Consider the following 19,015-nt stretch of genomic DNA (forward strand, 5'->3'; position numbering starts at 1 on the left):
GCACAGGATTTGTTTGTCATTTCCAGGATCACTTTGGGTAGTCTCCAGGTGGTGGCATGGCAAGAAAGAGAAGGCTGCAGAGATTGAACAAACAGCATGCACTGTGGTATCCTTTATTTAAAAACTGTGAGCTAACTACAGTCGTAGTGTTCTCATTTACCATTCTGATGGCATAATAAACTGGGAGAACATTAACACAATTTCAAGACTTTAAAAACCTGTAGCAAACACACACACCACACATGGGCACACACATGACAACACACATGCACACAAAGATTATAGTCTAAACACAACTAAGTGAAGAAAAGCTTCAAATGCTCTAAATCAAAATTTAAAACCCTTTATTATAAACTGTGGTAATACTGTGGCTATTATGAAAAAAATTGTTTAACTGCCTAAAAAGCAAAAAGAAAAATACTGGCAAATTTGAAACTAGCAGCAAAAAGCAGATAAAAATAGAATGAAAGGTAACATAAGACTAATATCAAAGTTCTAAAGTTGATACTGTGTAGGGTTGCACTGAAGTCATTTCAAATTGGTTCTTGAGGAACTATCAAAAAGTCCCTTGAAATATGAAATTGCTGCACTTTACAAACAGTGGAAAAGAAAAAGTATTTGGAATGTTACACACACACGCAGAGAAATGTATTAGGTATATCGGTTTATAGTCTTTGTTTATGACCTTCAAAAAGTTTATAAAGAAAAATTTAAGTGCCAATATAGTGAAAGAAAAAGTCCTAAAGATGCAAGTCTGAGTGCATTTATCAGGTCTATGGATACATTTGAAGGCTGCGGGCAAGGCCTGACTGATGCACATTCAAGAAGAAAACATTGTGGAACCCCATAAGGTAGGTAGGGTTCTCTGGCGAGTGTTTAGAATGGAAGTTGTGTTAAAGTCAGACTACCCTGAAGGAGATTCCAAAGGACGTGCAGTTCTACAGCCCTTCATCAGTTGAAATCTGTTTCATAGTGGCCGATAAATAATTAAGACTCACTTTTCAGCAAACTGGTTTTTCATACATTCAAACACAAACATCTTTACCACACATGCAGAGCTGATATTCTGTAACAGCACAAATATGAATCCTGGTTTCAGAAGAAAAGCACATTAGCAAGGATTTTTTTTTTTTCACGGGTTCTTACAAAAATGTCTGAAGCTGCTAGACATCTGCAAAGAGGGGATAAGTTTAGATTTCCTACTGATTTTGGAAGAAAAGAGATTCTATTTTCCTAAGGAAGCCAGCCATCCACGAAGCAGGGAACCGGTCTTCAGAATCTAAGAAGCGTCATGTCCTTAGTGCTTAAACTCATGGCAAGTTCAGAGCCAGCAAAACTGGCAGGTGGAACAGGGGAGAGAAATGAAAAGTTTGCATGTCTATAGTATACTTTGGAATCAAATGGGCCTCGTAAGTTAAAATGGCTCAACTGCTTTCAGAATGAAGTGCTGCAGGACTGGAGGAGACGCCGTTCTCTGGAATTAGGAGCTGGGAGAGACACATCTCCATCTCCAGGGACCTTCTGGGCTGAGCTGTGAGCACAGGGCCTTATTTTTCATGAATGCTTTCAGTTAGGGAATTTATGACTTTGCCCAGATAAAGATTTCTTTTGGTTACTTTCTAAAATCAACAGATCAGGCAAGTAACTGGTAATTTCCCAAAATGAAATCTGGCCGTGTTAGTATCTTAAGGCGCCAACTAGTTCATGTTAATGCCCATCAATAGCTGCTGCTAGTACCAACAGCTGTTGCTGAACAATCAACCCTCAAATGACTAACTAGATAATCTATCACACTAGGTGCTTTTACTATCTTGGATTTTTTTGAGCTTTAGAGAAATAGTCTTTGTAATATGCCTTAGAAGCTTCTTCTCTCTGGCTTTGTTTCACTCTTCCTCTTCTTCTTCCCCTTCCCCTTCCCCTTCCTCCATGGTCTCCACAATGAGCTCTGCTGTGCAGGTGGCTTCTCCGAGACTGTTGACAGCCTTGCAGGTGTACTTGGCATCGTCGTCCCCGCAAACATCGCTAATGATTAAAGAGCAGTTCCCATCCTCGTCGTAGTCTATCTGGAAGTGGCGGGACTCCCGGATTGACTGGTCATCTTTGAACCAGACAACTTCAGGGTCTGGGTATCCTGCAGCACGGGGAGAGGACACAAGTTGCAGAAACGATTATTCAAAGTTTCTTATCAATTCATGCAAGCAGCTCCTAAGCAACCTCTATTGATTAAAGGGGTACAGGAAAAAATCACAATGTTGGCTTTTAGCATCTCTTTTGAGATTTACATTCAGATATGGGCATATGTTGTAAATAGCAATATCTGAAATCCCACAGAAGGTACTTTACAGGCATGCCATTTACCATCCACGTGGGGCTTGTACTACGTCCCACCTGCAACACAGCCCTGACTCCAGACACATGCCTAGAGCTAAAGATCTCCTTGGAGGAAAAGAAAATTTCTTATCTTGTGTAGAAGGGTTGAACTTAAATAAATGTAAATAAAAAACAAGAAAACAAATGGGCACAAGAGATCTTTAGGGGGTGATGGAAATGTTCTAAAATTGGATTGTGGTGATTGTACAATAAGATGGGTAAATTTTATGTTACGTAAATTATAACTCAAAGCTCATAATAAGCTCCATAATACATAAGTTAGAGGATCTGATAATATTGCTAAGAAAAAAAAGCAATATTTATCTTAGTCTGATCCAAAGACAGATAATCTGCCAACTATAGATAACTGGAAATTGACCACATTGGTTAGCCTCATTTTATGTTATTAGTCATGTTTCTGGAAAATTCAGCATTTAAAAATATATTTTATATACATATATACATCTTATGTATTATATATATGAGATATATATATATATATATATACTCACACGGATAAGCCTTTACAAATATATAATAATTCTAACTGACTTTCTTTACGTTTGGGAGAAATATTTTTACAGGAAAAAAATTACAGCCCCATTCAGAATAAAAATTACACATAAGAACTTAAGAATTCGAACATTCTTTTCAAGTAGATTTTGTTTATATCAAAATGGCAGCCATATGCTTTAATTCCTCCTTAGTGCTCTAGTCAAAGTTCTGCAAATAATGAAGGAACTAATCCCAAAGAGAAAAGTACAAAAATGATAATCACTATGTTGTAATAATTTTTAAAAAGGAAAAAACTTCAGAAGACCCAGAGACAGTGGTGATGGTGAGAATTCTGAGCACTGGCCCCAGAGCTTTCAACAGTGTCCCCAAGCTGTGCACTTCCATACTAGCAAAGGCAACACATCTACTTTTTTTTTTAATTGAATAGAAAAAAAGAAAGATGATTATAGGCCCTGTATTTACAAGGCAATCTGAGATATATATAATGAGGCAGGAGAAAAACTTTTCTCATTCCTCACTTTGGGTTACTTTACCCAAAAGGCATTATCTAGTCCTACTGCTGGAGAATCTTAGAACATTGGGAGGCATGATTTTTTCTGACGGCTGTCCTGTGCTATGCAGCCTTGGGAAGGTTGCCTAATGAACTCCTGTGCTTTATTTGGTCAGACTGAAATGGGAGATAACCCTCCACTTTGGTTGGCACACAACAGTCACAGACTTGAGACAAAGAACCCTGTCTTTTCTTGCCCTTATCTTTCTGGAATGTTGCCGTCTGTGGAAATGGAAATGCTTTGTGTCACCAATATTGCTCACTTCTCAGGTGCTATGCTAAGATCCCTTAAGTTCCCTTGAGCACTGACAGCTCACAATTCTATGGCCACGTTATTCTCGGCAGGCAGAGAAGCATGGGGAAGGTGGCACAGGCACCTGGAGCGCAGCTTCCCTCCATCTGAAGTCACATGGCATGCTCACTCTCTGCACTTACCAATCCCACAACTTTTCCCTTGGTGCCATGACATCTTGAACAGACTTAAGAGGTTCCCCCTTTTCCCATATGGCCTCTCATAGCATTCCCCAGAGCTACGCAGGCATTAGACATCATCTTAAGGTTAAAGGCCTGAGGCTCGGAAGACTTAGATCACCACCCAAGGTCACACAGCCCACAGATGAGCAGCAGAGCCACCCGACTCCCCATCCTATACTCTTCATGGCCACCTTCCTTTGAAGCCTCTTGTGGGCAGTTCACATGCTTCCCAGAAGCTTGCAAAGCTCATTTCATTAAGCATGTTCCATAGCCAAACAGGTCCATGATAAACTACTTTTAACTTGAGTCTAGTGGCTGATGTAAGGATGTGAAATAGCAAGGGTGTCCTAGGCGAGTCACTGAATGGCACCAACCTTCAGGAGGCGGAGTGGGAGCAGTTGGCCAACTCCTCCTGGCCCCGTTGTCCTCGCAGCCTGGCTGCCCAGAATGAACATTTTGCCCGGGGCACAGGGCAGAGCCCACCAGTCCACCACACCACTTTTGTAGTCAAGGGAAGAATAGCTACAACTTACCTTCAATCTTGCAGTCAAATCTAGCAGCGCTTCCCTCCACAACTTCTAAATCACGGATGGTCTTAGAGAAATAGGGTTTTACATGGGGCTTTTCCTCTGCAACAGCCTCAAGGAAAGCTTGAGACACATCTTCTAGGAGACAGGGAAGGAAATGCGGTCAGTTCTTCATTCCCTGTTCTCTCCTCTTCCCTCTTTTAAAAAAGCTGACTTTTTTTTTTTTAAGTTGCTATAATTCAGCAAATAATGCAGCTTAGAGGACTGAATCAAGCACACCTTTCTCCTGGGGACAGGTTGGCCTGCTGCCGAAAGGTTTTGGCAGCAGAGAGAACCATAACCAAACTGCACAAATGTTTGAACTCCCCCCCTTTCCCTTATGCTGACACATTGAAAAAGGAAATAATCTTTAAAAAGGATTTTTGGCTGCATTCCATGCTGTTTCAGGATTCAGTGGAGGGTATCTAACAAGGACAAACCACAACAGCCTTCCCGATCTCTGTCCCCCCTTTGCCCTCCTCCTGCAGCATCAGGCCCTTTACCTCCTCCTCGGGAAGAAGGAGCTGGGTCCTAGATGCATCTTCAACCTGCCTGGAGTTCTGTTCTCCACACTTACACTGCCTTCCCATTGTATGACGTGGACCAGGGATTCAGGGAAAAGCTGTCCTTGGAGGGGCTCCTGTATCTTCTCCCTTCCTTTCAGGCTATTTCTGGGTCATCTGGGGAGTATGGATCAGGAGGGACCAGGCCCACATGCTGCAGACTATGCCCCCGACCCCATCAGAACAGCCCAGCAAGCAGCCTCGCCAATTACCCTACCTTTATACTCAGGAGGGATCTAGACTTAGCTTCTCACCTTTGGATACCAAAAACACCAGGCAGCGGGAAGTAGGCAGGTGTCTTTGGCAAAATGAGGTGCCTTAAGAAGATAAGGGCCAGTCCCTACATGTATCTGGAGCAGGAAGAGGCCGAGGCCTTCACTGAGGAGATGGTCAAGGCAGCATCTCGCAGACGGTGTGCAAATAACTAACTCTCCTGGTCTTCAGGAGGAGCCCTGTCATGCACAGTCTACCCCATTCAAACGACGTTTCGGCAACATGAAAAATGCCAAATGACTTTGGACTATAGTTCGTTTTTTTAAAGAAAAACACAAAGACGTAAGAATATGGAAGGATTTTTTTTTAAAGATACTACTATATGTGTTTATTTATGTTTACCTATCAATATACAAATATCGCTTTTGTAATGAGAAAAAAGGAAGCTTTTAATGAAGTCTTCGCTAATTCTTATGTAAAATATAGGGAAAAGAACAGCGGAGGTCATCTGGTTCTATTAGACAAATAACTTTCCCTCTGAAAATAGTTGAACCTAAGGTTGAACAATTAAAGAATAACTAGAAATTGTTGTTAGGGCAACCTAAAATTAGTTCTGAATTTAATCCTTGTAGTTTATATTATATAAAAAAAAACCAAACCGAAAACCCCCCAAAACCTCAAAATGTCCCTCCATCCCCCAACCCTTCCTTTCTCACCAATTGGCTGGAGAAAAATCTTCCTGGAGCTCCTTACCTTCAGATTCTAATTTTTCTGCATTGAGCGGGCTGGTTGGTGACCCTGTTGAGGATTTCCTGCCACTGAGCCCTGAGATCATTGCCATAGAGGACAGTCTTCCAATGGCTCTCACAGCATTGCCCGTTTTCTGGAAAATAGACACTGGGGTTGGACTCAGGCGGCGTCCCTGTCTCCAGCTGGGCAGTGGGGTTCGGGGAGAAGAGCCTAGTCCAGGAGAAGTAGCTGTCCCTGAAACGAGGGCCTCCCAAGTGCCGAGGTTCTGCCAGAGGAGTGAGCCCAACCTTGCTCTGCTCAGCACTATCAGCGTGTCAGAAGATGTTCGGAGAATGGAATGGGGCCTGGAACCAATGTGTGCGTTAATGTGACTAAACAAGGTCAACATGAGACAAAAACCCTTTTCATACTGTGCTTCAACTCCCATAAAAGGGATAGTTTATATAAAGCAACTGCAGGCTGAGACAGCTCCAAAGACTTATTGCTGACGGGGCCCAGTGGGGCTGTTTCTCGTAAAACAATACTAGTGATAGGAATTTAATTGGTCCAGAGAAGGTTACTACAGATCTGACAGGTCATGATGCGAAGAAAAAAAAGAAAAAGCATTCTATTGACCTTGGGCAAGTCGCTTAACCTCTCCGGGCTTCAGTTTCCTTCTGTTTAAGGAGGGGTTTGGACAAGATGATCTCCAAGGTCTCATTAGTTCTGTTTATGATTCAGATGCTTAAGAGATTTCGAGAAACACTCAGCCTGGCCTGTGAGTCTGTGAATCCACAATGAGGTTCTGGAGGGGTGTACCTCCCTGACATACAGCCAGGCATCAAAAAGAAGGACCCAAAGAAATGAAAGGCAGCGGCACTTTGCTTTTCTGAGATGAGAAACCTTGGGAGAAGACAGAATTTCTGCTGAAAAGGACGGCAGAACTTGCTATGAAAACTTCCTTTGCATTGTGAAAATTCTACCAAGCATAGGATTTAGGTCAGGAAATACCCTATAATATAGAGTTGTGTCTGTGTTTCTCCTTCACGTTCTGATCCCACAGGTCCTTGAAGGTCTCACCTCCAAGTGATGTTTCCTGCCCCTATTCTAAGGTCAGTGGAATGACGAGGTAAGAAACGAAGGCATCACCAACTCTTTCCATCCCTGCACCCAAAGCATCTTTTCAGGCATCCTGCCGCTGCATGTCCAGAGTGCAGACACCACCGCAGACTGGCTCCCCAGAGAGTAAAGAAACAGCCTGCACATAGGCCAGTGGCCGGCACTCACCTACTGGGCCATAAACTGCACTGGCACAGCCATTTCCTCCTGAACTAACTTCATGTGCTCAAGTATTTCAGTAAAGCCTCACGATTTTGGACTATCTGGAAAGCCAGGATATTTCCATAAAAAGATTATTTTTGAAAGTAAAGAATCACAGGGCACTAAGGACTCAAGGGTGTGTGTGTGTGTGTGTGTGTGTGTGTGTGGTTTAAGCTGAGATCTGCTATAACGGCCACCACTTTTCTGTTTGTCACACGCCATCCTTGTGGCTGACTCTTTTCATGCACTTTGGACAGACATTCCATTCTGCTCTGTCCTCTGGCCATCCGCCCTCTCGCATACATCACTGTGGTGTGGTTATGTTTCCGGCCCTCTGTCACCATGGTGAAGCTGCGTCCCTCGGAACAGAATTCCGGAAGCCCCAGGTGGAGGTGATGTTGGGATGGGGGAAGAAGATGAGAGGACAATGGACCAACTTAGTTGTGTGCAGAGGCCCCGTGGCCCTGCAGAGAATGTACCTGCAGACTGAGTCCACTTGGCAGTCTCGCATGCTCTGCCTGGAGAGGCTGTTCCTGGTGACATCATTGATCTATTTGTTGTGCTAGCTGGAAAGATCCAGCTCTTCCCATGGGAGCTCATCCTGACCTCAGGAAGGGGCAAGAGGAGGTGCCAGCCACGGCAGCCCTCCCTATGGAGTCGACGTCAGACCTGACTATTCCCAAGTCAGCCAAACTCTCAGACCCAGCCCTTCTGGCTCTCGATTCCCTTTATCCAACACAGATTGGTTTGCCTGGGCCAGGAGTCGCTCAACTCAGAGAGTAGAAATTTACTATGCAAATCAGTTCCTCTCTGTGGACCTCATGTTCTTGAACCAGATTTGAATCTCCCTATAGCTCCAGTCTTCTCCAGAGAGACTATGATCCATACTTGTGACTGTGTAGCAGGGAACACTCCCCATGAGCCCATGGGCTCCCTAATTCCAAACTCCTGGATTGTGACTGATTAGGACTATCTTCACTTGTATGGTGTGGAATAAGGAAATCTTTCTTCTTCTATTAACAAAATGACTAATGTGAAGTTGCCAGAACAAGGCAGATAAAAGAGAGTATTTCAGAGAAGGAAGCCAATACACATTAACAAAGAGGCTTCCATCAGATGGAGTATTACAGCATCTAATTTCTAGAACAGGGAGAAAAGTAAGAAGTGCTTAATAAGGAAAATCTTAAAAATAATATACGTCAATCTTTGGGAACTGATTTATGAAAAAAAATCAGTAGAGAAATTGTCACAACTAGAAATACATCTGTACGTTCTAGTCTTCCAGTTTCATGCCTTTGAGCTGAAAATTGGTTGCTGCTTTACTACGATTTTAGAAATTTTTGGAACATCAAGAAAATTTCAATACCCTAAGTTCCATCCTTGCTTTGAGGAAGTCTTTTTCTTGTCTGAGGGCAATTGCCCAGGCTGGGTTCCTGTGCTCCAGGCGGGTACTGTTTGTACGGTTCTCCCTAATGCCACACAGACTCCCTCCCTTGGGGGAGCCAGCGAGGGTGACTAACCAGCCTGGGTTTGCCGAGGACGGAGAGGTTTCCCAGGAGGAGAGTCTTTCAGGGCTAAAGCTGGGATGGCCCCTGGCACACTGGGGCAAGTTGGTCACCCTAGAGCCAGCCAGCCAGCCATCATAGACCCTACATATATACCCACAGCTCTGAGACTCCAGTTTCCCCTGATAAGTGAATATCCAAATGTGATGGCCAAGAGTACTCTCTGCTATACAGAGTCAAAAGCTTTCTTCTCGATGGGCCTATGGTCCATGCTGCTGGAGTCTTTGTGGGTCTCAGAAAATAAAGATGGCTGCCCACAGGCCTCTCATTCCCAGTCTTTTGTTTCCAGTTTCACAAGCAGCAGCGCTGTTACCCTCTTCAACTCACCCTCAGTGCTGCTGCTCATCACGTCTTTTTAGAATTCTTTCATATAAATAAAAAACGTACCTTCTTTCAGAAGATCAATGACTCCTAAGATCAATGACATGATTAGTCATCTACATGTTACCTTACTTATAGGGATTTGCTCTCATGTTACTTCCTTCTTCCTGGGCCTTTTATGGAAACCATACCAGAACGATAGCAAGGAACCTTCTCTTGTGCAGCCATAGAGATTTCTGGGCCACCTGTGTCGGCCCTGGGCCCTTCCCTCCACCACAGTCCACCCCATTTTATTCCACTGCACTTTACTCTGCCCCACCACACGCAACCTCAGCTGCTCTGAGAGGGAAGCCCCTATTCAGGGTGTGCTAAGGTCCTGGTATCTGGGGTAAAAAATGTGGATGGTTAGATGCAGGTGAGCCATTACCAGTGAAATTATGCTTCAGGGACATCTTGTGCTACCTGGGATTTTATAGACTACTTTTGTGTGTTAATTTTGTGAAACCTAACCACTATTTTTGTGGAAAACCTATTTCCAAATGCTGCTACCTATATGAAGGTATGAAATTAAGGTTCCTTCTCTGAATTCTATCCTTTCCTTTCCCTTCTCACTTCCAGAAAACCTTATGGCTAGTAACACTGTTAACAAGTAGGAAAAACTTTGATTTAAAGTATCAGCACAAATTATGTTTCCCTGACCCATCAGACTAAAAGATTCCATTTATTTCCTCTCCCATTCCCTTTTCTCTGTGCCTGTCCCTTGGGTTCAGGTCCTTCCTGAAGGCTTTGGTTCATCAACAGATGTGTCAATGCTCCCAGAGAGCTTGAAGTGATAAGGCTGCCTCTTAACCCACAGCATCATCCAAGCAAAATCCCGTGAGACTCCCTGCATGTAGGACCACCCCACCCCCACACCAGCCACCCTATTCACTCCAGAAATACCATTATTTCTTTGAGATCTACTGGCCATAGGATCATTAATAAAGCCAACTTTGATTTTATGGACCCCTTTATGTTTTAAGAACATTAGTTACTCCGATTTCACTGGATCCTAATGATACCAGAGGGTAAGGTAAGCAACACAGGTGTTCCAAGTCACCTGGCACTTGAGGGAACCGAGAGACCCCCCCTAAACCTTCAGTGGGGGCTAACCAGGAACTGCCTCCCATTGTGGGGGAGTCCTGGCTGAGCCACTCAGGGGGCAGTAACCCCTTAAACACATGCACCCTAAGGCCCCCTCCGCCTCTCCTCCTCTCAACCTCTGTGTGAAGTTGTGCTTTTTGGGGGTTTAGTGACTACAGTTTAGTCCTGCTCTATGGCAACTTACCAGTGTCCCAGTTGCCTCTAAAACAGAGATTTCCTTCTTCTCTGCCACACAGACCATTTTTAAATGCCCCAGTTCCCTTGGCTGCCCAGTTAAAGGACTCTGCTCCTGTCGGGGTGAGTACATCTGCGCCTTCTCCTCCGTTTGTGCTGTATCCCCTCTTCTCTCGTTCTAGCCCATTTTCCATGACCACTTTCAAAGTCCTCCCCCTGGCAGCATTTCCTCACAACCACATCCAACTCTGGTGTGACTGACTCCTTTCTCCCATCTACACTCACATATATGGCTATGGAAGGTTATACTGATAGTTTATGATTCTTGGTGTGCATTATGTCCTTTTATGTCCATTTGCTTCAGTTCCCCATTACACTATACATTCCTTGAGTATAGAAACCCATGTACCGGCGTGTAGAAACCATAGCCCAGAAATTTTGTAATACTAATAGTGATAATAAAAATAAAATAGCTGGTGACAAGTTCTCTATGGTTTTGGATGACAATTTTATCCATCTGCTATTAATCAGAGGCAATTTTGTGCCATTGTTAAGACTGTACTTTGGAGCCAGGCTCTCGGTTTGAATCCACTCCCATTTACTAGCTATGTGATCCTTGGTAACTTTTCTAACCTTTCTCAGCCTCAGCTTGTCTGTAAAGTGGGGTTAATAATAGTACCTGCCTCCTAGGATTAAAAGACTCACCACATAGAAAGTGCTTTGAATGTTTCCTGACATATGGCCAGCCCTCCATACATATGAGTTACTGGTATCATTTTTGAACACTTACTATGTGCCATGCAATATGCTCAAGGCCAGATGAAGATTACTTCATATGATTCTACCAAAGATGCTGTGATGTTGGTACCACTATTACCCCCATTTTACAGGTGAGAATATGAAGGCATGGGAAGGTTGTCACTCACCCAAGGACACATAGTAACGTACAGTCTCCCTAGACAGTGGGGACCATATCTCTCTTTGTAGATCCTGTGCCCTCCTCCTTCACTATAAAGAAATATAAGGCCATCACACTGTCTTTAAGGAGATCACATTCTCCAGGGTTGCCAAATAGTCTTCAAGGTGACATTGCTCAACCCTAGCCACAAAGACATGAAGTGTCGGTCTTGGTCCCAGACTATTTCAGAAACAGATGTAAATATTCTTGGATTGAGGGTAGCTCCAATAAAGCAAATGTGAGGGGCAACATCTGAGTCCAAAGGGATACCCTCGTTACCTGCCATTTCCTTCTTGCCATGTACTTCTTCATGCGGTCCTTAGAGAGTTTCTTGGCCTCCATGTTCTTGGTGTCTTTCATAAGCCATGGATGCTGAAGGCACTGGGTGCAGTCCAGGCGGTTTCTGATGGAGGCAGAGATCAGAGGATTTCTGAGCAGGAGGGGACCTCAGAGACTGCTGGTCAGATCAGAAATGGGAAGTCACCTGTCCTTGGTCACACAGGGCAGAGCCCAGGGCTCTCTCTGTTCCCAGTCCATCCACCATGATCAGGGTCACTGTGCTCCTGGGCCTTTTTCCCCTCTTGGTCTGAATTACACTGACTTACTCTATGTAAGTGATTAAGTGTTAAGGCCTCACCACCACATAAGCAACTGGAGTCTCATGTCCTGCCCTTGGGGTCTAGGAAGGGTAAAGGCAGACACATCTGAGAATGATATTCTACGGTGGGGTCACACGGGGGGCAGGGAGCTATGGAGGCCTAATCTTTCTGTCTCCTTGTCTGGGGTAGGAGAGAGTAAAACATTAGGCCAAAATCTCTGAGAATCACTGAGCTCTCATGTCTTATGTTGTGGTTGAGTGTCGGGTTTTTCTTGTTAAAACTCAGAAGTATGTCCTATATACAACCTATGAATTATGACAACCTTAGAAACTGCACTCAGACTCATTTAATCTTTCTGAAAGCTCTGGGATTCTAGAAATAATTCAGGGTCATCACCTTAATTGTAATAGGACTAATAGAGCCCAAAGAACCAAATGTTAACATACATAGAAAAATAAGTATAAGTAAATTTGCTAAGTATAGCAAAATGTAGTGATCTTTAGATAAAGGGATTACGGATTATTTTAATTTTCCTATATTCATATTTTCTACAATTTACATGTATTAATTTTATAATACAAAAATATTTTAAAAAGTGTAGATAGGTGGAGATTTCTGGCTAAAGAGATGCTACATTTAAGAGTTTATGGGAATCGAGTGTCTTGATAATTTGAAATCAGTTCTTTGGTGAATCCATTTTATGAGCACAGAGGGGCCAGCACAGCTCATTACTGAATTAATTCAAGGTCGGATGAGAAAACAGGTATATACATAATGCCTCATTTACCAAATCTTCAGTGAATGAAGCTCGATGGACAAAAGCCATCCTGGACCAGTGTTATTGGGAAGGAGGTCTGCATCTCCATTGAAGCACCCTGAGAGTGAGGATCGCTCCCACTGGAAGGGAATCTAGGCCCCCACAACATCCAGATTCTACCCAGGTCATGCCTACTTCTGCTACAAAGGTTGTGAGAGCAAAATGCCAAAAAGGCCTCACCGAAGGAGTGTGGATGTAGCTTCTGGAGGAGTTTGGCCTGAGGTAGCTCAAAAGGACTGAGAGGTGGACACATAACCAGAAAATCGGAGCCATCTGAGAGACCCTCCAACTCTGCTCTTTTCACAGCTGTGCTCTTGGTCCCAAACAGGATTTCTCCCAAAGGGGAACAAGATAACTGGTAGCCTCAGGGGGTCTGTGGGCTAGGCAGACAGGGCGGAACCTGCACCCCAAAGTCACCTGGCTAATGCAGTCACCTGACTGGGGAGTCTGGCCGCCCTTCCCCTTCTCATCCTCTGGTACCCCACCTACTCAACGCCACCCTTCTAGGGCAAAGCTTAGAACTGTTCCCTGTTGCCAAATGCTACTGGGGGGCTCCTGGGGCCAGGCCCTGCCTCATCTGGCCACCTGTTTACAGAGCAGGCAAGGCACCCAACGGGCCGGTTGCTCTCATCTGACAGCCACGGCTCCCTTCCCCAGGGCAGGCCAGCTTTCCCTACACGCGCACAGCGTCCCTGCCCCCTGCTGTACCCCCACCAGTTCCCTCACCCGGAGAGTCCTCACCCACGAATTTGGCTGGCCACACCCGAGGCCTCCGCCCTAGCCTCCCCAGCTCCGCTCCTCTCATGGGAACACTCACGGTGTGCCTTGTGTGTCTGACCTGCTGTCACGGCCTCAGGCCGTCCATATGACCCAACACACTGGCCTCCCAGTGGTCACTACTGTTTTATGTGTCCCTCCACCGACCACAAGGGCAGTTCCCGGCAGCCCCCACAGCCTGCATGGTGAGGGGGGCCAGGGACCACGTGGGGACAGGGCTGAGCCAGTGGTCTGAAATCACAGCCTCACTTAGGCCAGTGGGAGCAGGTACCCTGTTCAGGCCAGCAGTTCTTAAATCACTGAGATATGGAAAAAACACCAAGCCGGATTAGCACAGGGTTATGATCAGGGGCCACAAACAGGATACTTCCGGAGTAACCTCCGAAGAGGGGCTGAGGTTTCAGCCTGGCTTCCGTGGCCACACTCGCACACAGAAAACCAAAGGGGCTATATCATTATTCACACAGAACAGGCTGCTCCTCTCCCTGCAACATTGGTCAAGGGTTGCTTTTCGAGTGAGGTTTCTGTGCTTCTCAAGACCAGTCGGGTGTTGGGGAGCGGGGGGCCTAGGAAGACTCCTTCTCCTCCCCACTACTCGCAGTGCCTGCCCCCCTCTCCTCAGGGGAGAGGGGACCCACACCGGGCAAAGGAAGTCCCTGCTTCCGGACCCCAGTCCAGGGAATGGGGAAGCTGAAAAGATGGAAATGTCAACTCATTACTTCATATCTTTCTTCAGCAAGTTGCTGATAAAATCCTTGGCATCATCAGAGATCTCATCGAACGCTTCGTCATCGAAGTCCCAGGTGGCTGAGGTAACGTTGGCTAGAGTTTCGTTATCGTTGTCACCCATGAAGGGGGAAAGTCCACTAACCCTGGAAGAGAAGAACAGGACAGCCGGTGAATGGGGGTGGGTGTTGGCAGGGAGGACACGGTGCGACGGTCCCTCCAAGTGTTACTGAAGTCAAAGGTGAGGGCCCGCAAAAGCCTGCACCCATCACACCCCTGTGCCTGCCTTGCCTCCCGCCAGAGAAAAGAGAAGGCGTGGTTCCCCAGGCTTTCGTGGCCCCGACTCTTCTCAGGGCTCACAGTACTTTTGGCGTGTCACTGCCTATTGTCACCACCTGCCTGTGAGGCTGAGGGGAAGGAATTTACGTCAGTTTACGGCTTTGGTAGGACACAGCAGGGCCCTTCCTCCCTGTCCTCTGTTCTTGCCCAAAGCCCAGAACCTTCTCCAAGGCTCCTGGGTGGAAGACTACCTTCCTCTCTGTGCTGGTGCCACCCTCACCAGGGACTAGTTACATGGTACAGCACTCACCACCACACCGGGCCGCCCCTGCTCCCTTCTACCGCTCACACCATCAGCACCAATGACAGGGCCCAGCACGCCCGGGGTGCTTAGGAAGCATGGACAAACAGCAGACTTGGAATCAGCAACATGGGTTTGCTGATCCGGCTATCCCAGTGAGTCTGAGGCACTTAGGCCAAACCAGAAAGCTTCCCTAAGAGATACCAAGGCTGAGGAAATGGCACAGTCTGTTCCTTTTCTGGGTGATCTGGGACAATTTCCTAATCTCTCCGTGCCATGTTGTCCTCTTCTATATAATGGAGAACCTACCACTTAACTATACAGTGGTCACCACTTTTACTTATTCTACTTCTCCTCTTCCTCCTTCTCCTCCATCAAGAGCATCCTGGCAGCCAACATTTACCGTGTGCCAGGCACTGGGCAAACAGCTTAAAATAGATGAACTCATTCAATCTTAATACCACCCTATAACCCAGGTAATTCATTACTTTAACAGATGAGGGGATGGGCACAGAGTGGGGTTAAGTAACTTGCCCAAGGTTTCAATCAGTGAGATCTGAACCCAGCCACATTTCTCTAGAGCCTAGATCTTAACTGCACCTTTAGACGAGTATTTCTATGCAGATGAAGCCATCATGGTGTCTAGCTCTGGCATGAGGCCTGGTCCATAGTAAGGAGCTTTGTCCATGACTGCAGATATTATACAGTTCTTCCACATACAGTTCACGCCCACTGCCTCACCAATCTGTGACCTCAGGAATGACGCATTTACCAATAACTTAAGGCAAATGATATTTGTAAGGCCAAGTATCTCAAAGCCAAGTAGGACAGATTTACGGCTTACCGGCCTGATTGCTCACTTCCGTGTACCTCATCTTTGTACCAACCGTCCCCCCGGCCATTTACCCTGACCTAGGGCGACCTCCTGGGGGTCAGGCCTAGGCAGGTGCACAGGGCCCCACCCTTAGAAGGTCCCACTCTTGGTCTAATGATCTGCTCCTGTCATACTGAAAGTCATAGTAACGTTTGAACAAGTCACTCCCCCTTTTTATTCTGCATGGGACCCCACAAATTATGTAGCTGCTCCTGCCCTGACCCCACTTGAGTCCCATGAGATGGATCCAGGGCCTTCATGCCATCAACCTTCCAGATGAAACCTTCACTAATGTCCCTTTCCCCCAAATCCTTAAGAACCCATCATCATAAACAATGACACAAACCCTTCTGGAGGCGTCTCTACATCCAAACGGCCTCAGCTTATGAAATACAACAGCACCTGCAAACTAAGTTTTGTAAAACAAAACCCACTGATATATTGTGAGGCAAGCTTGCCATGGGAGGAAGCCTCTGGCGAAACCTTTTGTAAAAAGAAGAAAGCTTTGCAATGTGGGTTGTCTTGCCCTGGTCAATATACTTGTGTTTTAGAATAACAGAGTTTTGCAGATGGCATTAAAATGTCTTAAAGCAAAACACTGATTTCTGTTCTTTTTGAAGAAGGCATGGGGCTAATTATGCTCGGTTACATGACAACGAAGGAAGGGTGGGCGCGAACCACTCCCGAGTCTGCACCGTTATAGGCTATTCCTCTCCCCCCTCCCCCAACACACACTCTCTGGGCCTCAGGTTCCCCTTTTTTCCACCAAGGGTACTGGGCTAGAATTCCTAGGGGCTTCCAGTTCTCCCCATCTCTGTGATTCAGTGTGACCCCAGCTAGCCCATCTCGAAGAAGCCTGACTCTTGCTTGTCAGCTACACGCCTCCTTCTGTCTTTACATTTTGCATTTGAAACAAAGAGGGGGAAAGTCCTGCAGCATTCCGAAGACTGCAAGAAGAGCAGACAACCCTGCTGTGGAATGCTGCACCATCCTCTTCTCTAAACCTCCTTTCCTAATTAGGGACTGTAATCCTGCAAAGATAGGGCTTAATCTCTGTAAAGTTCACAGCTGGGGAGAGCCTCCTCGTCTCTGGCAGCCCTCCTTTCTGGCAGCCCAGCCATCTGAAATACCCCCAGCCCTGGCTGGGTCCTTGCCTGCCAAGCTCCCACAGAATTCCTGTTAAAGAGTATGTCTCTAAAATAAAACTTGCAATATATGCAGAGCATGATGACAAAGAGAGTGTCAGAATTTCAGTAATATTTCTTGGTGGTGGGATTTGGCAGGACTTTTTTTAAAAAAATTTCTTTTTTGGGCTTTTTATTGCTAGAATTTGCACAAGGATCACGTATGGGTTGGGTTGATGAACCCAATCAACAAACATAATAACATTAGTGTTAGAAACACAACTACCCACCCCTCTTCCTAGTTTTATCTCATTTTTTAACTGAAGAGGATCAAAGTATGCCACTCCAAAATATGCCACTTTGGTATAAAGAATGTTTTGAGCTGAAGGCAATTAGCTCTTTGCCCTCCCTTTCTGTCTCAAAGCAGGACATCCACTTCTCTTTATTAAGGTGACATTAATTTCCATTTGTAAATATGTTTTCAACCCTTCCCAGAAAGAGGAGACTCATCTTCATAACAGACCTTGCTAAACAACCCTTATTTACTACACACTTCCTAGTCACCTTCTCATAACTTACACCCTCCAGAAGCCCCAAACCTCTTTTCCTTTGACTAGTTATTTCTCTACAATTACTTGCTTGGTCTGTTAAAATAGTATATAAGCCCCCAATTCTAAACACCTTCTTGAATGACATTTCTTTGTGAACTCCTATGCATATACACATAATTAAATCTGGCTTTTTTCTCTTGTTAATCTGCCTTTTGTCAGTTTGATTTGCAGGCCTCCAAGAAAAGAACCTAAGAGGGTGGAGGAAAGTTCTTTCTTCCTCCCCAACATAACCAACAGATTTATCTGTTTTTTTATACAACTGTAATCAGCATGGGAAAATTCTCGGGTGTTCCACTTTTTTGTCACTTGACATTGTCATTCACAAGCGTGTCCAAAGTCTTCACATCCATTTTTCATGGTCGCTGATGAGTCACAGAGGTCATGACTACAGGCTGTTCTAATTTTTTAACTCTTAATCTCTCACTGAAACAAAACTTTGCCCAGGGAATCTGATGCAGAAGACTGTTCTGCTTGCAGGGCAGAATGTCAGAACAGAGAAAGGTACAGAAATGTCTCTTTCACTATACTTTCCTCATGGTGTTTTTCAAGCAGACGACCCTCCTTCAGGTATGGCCAGTGAAAGAGACCACACATGGGCCAGCAGAGCTCTTGAAGTCTTAGGAAGAGGTTAGTCTTTTATCCCATGTTAGCCTTCAGATACTCATTCCCTGGGGTGGTGGAAAGATTTGAGGGGGCTGGTTAGGTCCCAGAGGAAGAACCGGGTATCTTTTCGTGCAGTGGCTGGGAAAGTAGACCCCCTGGGTTAGTCACACTAACTGCAGCCTAAGTCTCTGAAGAGCAAAACCTACAGGTGGTGGTTGGGTCTGGTACAGGCTCAGGGTGCCTGGAGCTAGAATCAGAGAGCATGTCTGGGTTCAGCAGTGGGGAGGGCAAGGACAGCCCTTAGTGGGGCTGTTGGATCCCTCCGAAGAACCCTGTACCCAAACCTGCAAGTCTGAGTAGGCACCTAATACTTGGGTACTGGGCCTTCTCCCTAGCTCACTGGGCTGACGTCCCTAGAAGTTAGACTCTGGATGGGGATGGCCGCAACGTTCTGGACCACAGTAGATTCTCAAGAAATGAGCTGAGGGGCGCCTGGGTGGCTTAGTTGGTTAAGCATCTGACTTCAGCTTGGGTCATGATCTCTGGGTCCTGGGATCATGCTTCTCCCTCTCCCTGGGATCTGCTTCTCCCTCTCCCTCTGCCCCTCTTCCTGCTTGTGCTCTCTCTCTTAAAAAAAAAAAAAAAGACAAATGAGCTGAAATGGGAAGTCTGTCACTGAGCCCACTAGGAATCTGGTAGGGAGAAGGCAGAGCAGTGATTGCCCTTTACCTTGCCTTGGAGCAAGGGAGGGAGAGAAGGAATTCTGGAATAGGGGTGAGAGAAGGGCACAGAGAAGGGTTCTGGTGTCCCCACAGGCAGTGAGGGATCACTAAGTGCTCAGA

The 19,015-nt window shown here is 45.6% G+C and overlaps 1 protein-coding gene across 1 annotated transcript in view; it reads right to left on the reverse strand.

Annotated features, from left to right (window-relative positions):
- Positions 1 to 99: 99 nt before the first annotated feature.
- Positions 100 to 19,015, reverse strand: part of MYLK (myosin light chain kinase) — a 194,574-nt gene continuing 175,658 nt past the window's right edge. The window contains exons 28-32 of the mRNA XM_028091307.2: positions 14,375 to 14,527; positions 11,742 to 11,865; positions 6,006 to 6,135; positions 4,444 to 4,575; positions 100 to 2,131 (exon numbers count right to left, since the gene is read on the reverse strand). Coding sequence (XP_027947108.1) covers positions 1,884 to 2,131; positions 4,444 to 4,575; positions 6,006 to 6,135; positions 11,742 to 11,865; positions 14,375 to 14,527 — 787 coding nt within the window. The 3' untranslated portion in view covers positions 100 to 1,883. The remainder of the gene's footprint in view (positions 2,132 to 4,443; positions 4,576 to 6,005; positions 6,136 to 11,741; positions 11,866 to 14,374; positions 14,528 to 19,015) is intronic.

Source organism: Eumetopias jubatus, unplaced genomic scaffold (genome assembly GCF_037043125.1).
Source record: "Eumetopias jubatus isolate StellerSeaLion01/CBP00866 unplaced genomic scaffold, mEumJub1_p1.0 scaffold_1, whole genome shotgun sequence".
Classification (NCBI taxonomy): domain Eukaryota; kingdom Metazoa; phylum Chordata; class Mammalia; order Carnivora; family Otariidae; genus Eumetopias; species Eumetopias jubatus.